This window comes from Plasmodium reichenowi, chromosome 3, assembly GCF_001601855.1.
Source record: "Plasmodium reichenowi strain SY57 chromosome 3, whole genome shotgun sequence".
NCBI classification, from domain to species: domain Eukaryota; phylum Apicomplexa; class Aconoidasida; order Haemosporida; family Plasmodiidae; genus Plasmodium; species Plasmodium reichenowi.
Genome location: NC_033648.1, coordinates 672,627 through 678,410, shown reverse-complemented (window position 1 = coordinate 678,410; position 5,784 = coordinate 672,627). Strand labels below are relative to the sequence as shown.

Sequence of the window (5,784 nt, the reverse complement as noted above, 5' to 3'; positions counted from 1 at the left end):
AAAAAAAAAAAAAAAAAAAAAAAAAAAAAAAAAAAAAAAATATATATATATCACGATGAAAAAATAAAAATTATAAGAAATATTCAAAACAAAAAAAAAAAAAAAAAAATATTTACACTTGTTCTAATAATTAAACGGAAAATATATAACAATTATAATTCCTTTTTCAAAATGAATGTATAAATGACTAAATGAAAAAATAAATGAACATTTATGTTATTTATATAATATATTATATATATATATATATATATATATATATATATATATATACTATTATTAATATATTCTCGTTTTCAAACCAAAATTTTTCGTATAATAATAAAAATATAAATATATAACTTTTTAAAAAATTAATAAATATTATATTAAATATTTAATATTAAGTATTATACAAAACACAACAGAAATATATAAAATATATATATATATATAATATTTATTTTAATAATATCCTTGAGAGTAAAAATACTCAATCTATATTTAAAAAAAAAAAAAATGAAAGAATAGATCATTTTAAAAATAAGTTTGAAGATAAATATCACAAAAATTAATAACATATTTGTTATATATATATATATATACATATTATAAATATATTTTACTTATAATTATTTTAAAATTACAAATGCAAAAATTTATATCAGTCATATTCTTTTTTATAATATATCTTTCTTTTCATTTGATCTATACAAAGAAAAATGGTACCTCCATATAAAGATAAAATAATAAATATAATGTACATATTATATGTATAATATATTATGGTTAATAGAAATATGTTAGCATGCTATATTGCAAATATTTGTAATATTTTTAAGTTATTATATTATGACCATGATATTATATATATATATATATATATATATATATATATATATATATATTTATATTTATTTCCATTTCTCTTTTTCAGATAATATAGATGATATACTAATTGTGGATGATTCTAATGATGTAGATTACAACAATTTCTTAAATAAAGCGAAAAGTGGAGATGGTAAGTAAAAAAAAATAAGGATGCATATTTATACAGATTATTGTTTTATATGACATAACATATTTTATATATACCACAATATTTTCGATTTTATAATATTTATTTTTTTTCATAATTATTTTTAGACTTAGGTGGAAATAACTATAACATGGGCTTCAACGATAATGTGTATTCTTGGATGGGAGAAAATGAGAAATTATTTTACATAAAGATTGGTGTTTTTTTCGTAATTTTAATTATTGTTATACTTAACGGAGTTATAGGAAGAAAGACGAATAAAATGATTGCTCTTTATTGGCTTAGGTCTTGCAAAGAAATTTTTATTGAAAATTTTGCAAAGGTAGGAAATGATAAATCTTTTCTTTTAGAAAAATCTTATGACAATTATGAATTTTATTGTACTGGTAGAAAGAATTGTAATTATTATTTTGTGAATTTATATTTGAAAAGAAGACAATGTTTATGGAGATATTATATATTTAATTATTTTATTAATGAAAATGATACTATGCTTATCGTTATAAATTTTGAAAGATTGGATAAAAATGTTTTATGTGTTTATAAAAAAAGTCAAAAAAACCAAGTTGAAAGGAAATTTCCAAACTTATATAAGTACACTAAATTAATTAAAAAAAAAGAATTAAAAGAAATGTATGAAATTAAAGGAGACTCTTCAGAAGTTACTGACTTAGTTCTTAGCGGGAAAATTCTTAACTTTTTTAATACATATGATAAATACATTAATTATATGTGTATAACAGATATTCCTCTTCATGAATATGAAGACAAATCAAATGATCATAATAAAAAAAAAGATGAAAATATTAAAAAAAAAAATGACGACAATAATAAAAAAAATGATGACAATAATAAAAATATTGATGACAATAATAAAAAAAAAGAGGATAATGTTAAAACAGAAAAACAAAAATATTGTTATCTAAATTTAATTATTCCAAAAGATGTTGAAGAATTAAAAAAATTTATTCATTTTTCTATCTATATGATAGATGCTTGTTCTTCCATCGAATTACCAGAAAAAGTTAGAGATAATGTAAAAAAATTAAGATATATGGTTGAAAAAGATGATATCAAAAGAAAACAAGAATTGAGAGAATTGCAAGAAAAAAAAAAAGCAAAAAAGATTCAAGAAGAAAAAGAAAAAGTTGAGAAAATGTCTGCTGAACAACAAAGGAAATATGAAGAAAAAAAACAAAAAAAAAGCTTAAGAAAAATGAAAAAAATTAAAATTATTAAAATGTAACTGTTTTGATAAACCAAGCACAAATATGTATGTATACATATATATATATATATATATATATATATATATATATGTATATTTCTTATTTTCTTAATATTTGATCATTCCCCTTTTATGTCCAACTTTTTATCAATTAATTTCTTTTTAATATAATTTCCTTAATTAATATATTTTTTTTAATATTTTTTTACCCAAAAAAATAATAATTATGATTTTATATTATCTATTAATATGCTATTCATAAATTGCATAGGATTGTATTATTATGCAACTTTGTAATGATATATATATATATATATATATATATATATATATATATGTATATATATATTTTTTTTTTTTTTTCATGTTGAATATATATATATATATATATATATATATTTTTGGAAGTCACGAAATAAAATTAAAAAAAAAAAATCACAAAAAAATTATAAAACTATAAAATAAAATGATAAAAAAGTAATACCTTTTATTAATATTTTTATGTAAAATTAAGATTCTTTTAAAAACATTAAAAAAAAATAAAAGAAAAAACTTTATTCACAGGGAAAATATGTTAATGATCTACATATCTTATAATATCGATAAAGTCTTCATTTAATGAAGCCTTTCCAATTAAGAAGCCATCCACATGAGTATTATCTACATAATGCTGAGAAATAAAAATTAATAACATATATATATATATATATATATATATATATATATATATATATATATATATATGTGCGTGTTATATAAAAAAGACATATATATGTATCATTACTTTCATATTAGACTTGGATATAGATCCTCCGTAAACTATCATCATTTCTTCACTTGTTGACTTGTCGATTTCTTTTGCTATGTCCCTTTTTAATTCTTAGAAAAAAAAAAAAAAAAAGAAATAATATATATATATATATATCGACCTAACGTGTTAGCATAGCACGTACGAACACTTAATATCATTCCATCATATGAACATCGTTTTATTAGCTCAAAAAGAAAATACATAATTTTCTTCTTTTTGTACCATAATAATATTTATTTAAAATATCATAAGATACAGGTTGTCCTGTTCCTATAGCAAACCTTGGCTCAAAGGCTATGATTATATTTTTCATTTCATCTTTTGAAATTTTAGTTTTGATAAGCTGGGGAAAATAAAATATGGGAAATTTTGTAACATGTGAAATATAATAAAAAATACAAAAATATAATATATATATATATATATATATATATGTGTACAATATTTATTTTTACTCGTAAGAGCTCCATCATTTTGTATGAAGATGAAGGATTATCACAATTTTTATAATCATCACCAGTACATAGTATTACTTTTAATTTAGAATTAATTGCATTATATACCTTCAAAACTATCTGTTCAATAGTTTCTCCATTTTTATAAAAACCTTGTCTTCTTTCACTATGTCCTATTAAAGTATATTCATTACCAAAGTCCTGAATTAATTTTGCAGTTGTTTCTCCTGTAAATGGTCCGAAACCATTAACTAAACTTACATCTTGAGAACACGCATATATCTTAGAATTATTTTCTTTTATCTTTTGTAAAAGATATGGTATATATAATAAATTAAGAGATAATATTACATCGACATAATTAGAATATTTAATTCTTGTCAAACAATCAATTAATTTATATGCTTCCTCTTTTGATAAATAGCATTTCCAGTTAGCTATTAAAATTTTTTTTTTTTTTTTTTTTTTTTTTTGTTCATCGTGGGTTAATATATTTTCCATATAATCATTTTTATTTTCTATGCAATATGTTTTTATAAATTTTTTATCACTCGAATTATTCCATTCGAATTTTTTCAGGATGCTGCATGTATCTCTTGAACGTTTTTTACTTTTATTTTTTAATATATAAGTAGAAGAAATTAATACATAGCATTCCTTTCCTTTTTTTCGGAAGGAAGAATATATAGTTAGACAATTGGTTGATTTTTGGAATACGGTATATAGAGAATAAAAGGATAATAACACAAGCGTTTTTAACATATTAAAAAGGAAAAAATTAATAAATAAATAAAGTAATACTTCAATATATATATATATATATATATATATATATATATACATATATATTATTGTTTTTTTTATATGTATCTATAATTTTAGGTCAAGATGAAGAAATATCACCATACTGGAATATATAATAAAAAATAAAAATATATACACACATATATATATTAAATCCCATAATATTATACACTAAATAACATATCTCTGAAATAAATTCATAAAAAAAAATTTCAGATTAAAAAAGAGTGAGAAATAAAACATAAGTATCATTATATTTGAAGAAAAAAAATTTAAATTAATATAAATATCCCTAGAAGGAATTCAAAAAAAAGAAAAAAAAAAGAAACTATTGTAGATTTTCTATTTAACATATATTTCCATAATACCCACCTACAAAATATATATATAATATAATTATTATAAAAAAATATCAGGAAAATAATAGTGTACCTGCTGTAGGTATTATATAAAATTGTACATGCGAATTGTATAGCGATTCCATAACAAGAATATTAAAAAAAAAAGATATAAAACTAAGGTGCACGCATATTAAACGCACATAAGAATATATATATATTATACATATCTATATGTATTTTTTGTTATATTCCTATAGGAATAAGAATATATCAGTCATTAACTTTTAATTAAAAAAAAAAAAAAACGAAAAAAAAAAGTTTATTCATTTAAATATTCACATATAGGAACTAATACCTTAAAAAATAAATTAAAAAAACTAAATAAAATTATCAATGTAGAATAAACAAAAAAAAAAAAAAAAAATAATATAATAATATAATATATTTAACATAAATAATATATATATATATATAATAATTCATTACATATAAATATAGAAAAAAAAAAAAAAAAAAAAGTAAAAACTAATTAATTATTTTAAAAGTAAATCATATAGATACTAAAATATTGTCTTATTTATTTTAAACCTATAGTGTAAATTTATTTAATTATTTTATTTTTTTTTTTTATTATCTGTTTAAAATTCAAAATCACGAGTAAACTCCTCCGAACAGTCTTTACACTTCAAAGTTATGGTTGCATAAAATTTGTTGTGCTCATGTGTTAACTCAGTAGGTATGTTCATATCTTTACTATTTATCTTTTTTAGTTGTGATGGTAATCTTACTTTATCATTTAACGTTGTAAAAACTTCGAATTCATAATCATTCATAGTAGTATCAACAGAATTACATTTTAAATCATAAGCACTGTGTGAAGAAACCTGAGTTCTTAATGACAAGTTTTTTGCTTTCTTATCATTTTTACCATATCCTCCTTTCTCCTTAATATACAAACTTTTATATAATTTTGTTAACCCTTCTTGACCGTAACCCATTTTTTTTTTTTTTTTTTTTTTAAATATTTAATTTTTTTATAAGATTAAAATAAAAATTAATAAATAAAAATCTTTTTATAAAAAAAAAAAAAAAAATTAAAAAAAAATATAATATAAATAAAAAAATAA

At 18.6% G+C, this 5,784-nt stretch overlaps 3 protein-coding genes across 3 annotated transcripts; 1 reads left to right on the top strand and 2 right to left on the bottom strand.

The window, feature by feature from the left end:
• Nucleotides 1-628: 628 nt before the first annotated feature.
• Nucleotides 629-2,264, top strand: PRSY57_0318200 (conserved protein, unknown function; the record flags this gene model as incomplete). Its single annotated transcript, XM_012905806.2, has 3 exons — nt 629-704; nt 917-1,000; nt 1,126-2,264. The coding sequence occupies 3 exons, from the start codon at nt 629-631 to the stop codon at nt 2,262-2,264; spliced, it is 1,299 nt and encodes a 432-aa protein (XP_012761260.2).
• Nucleotides 2,265-2,820: 556 nt separating this feature from the next.
• PRSY57_0318100 (triosephosphate isomerase, putative) lies at nt 2,821-4,274 on the bottom strand (the record flags this gene model as incomplete). Its single annotated transcript, XM_012905805.1, has 4 exons — nt 2,821-2,916; nt 3,031-3,125; nt 3,280-3,400; nt 3,513-4,274. The coding sequence occupies 4 exons, from the start codon at nt 4,272-4,274 to the stop codon at nt 2,821-2,823; spliced, it is 1,074 nt and encodes a 357-aa protein (XP_012761259.1).
• A 1,021-nt stretch (nt 4,275-5,295) lies between these two features.
• On the bottom strand, nt 5,296-5,655 carry PRSY57_0318000 (trophozoite stage antigen; the record flags this gene model as incomplete). Its single annotated transcript, XM_012905804.2, has 1 exon — nt 5,296-5,655. The coding sequence occupies one exon, from the start codon at nt 5,653-5,655 to the stop codon at nt 5,296-5,298; it is 360 nt and encodes a 119-aa protein (XP_012761258.2).
• Nucleotides 5,656-5,784: the final 129 nt, after the last annotated feature.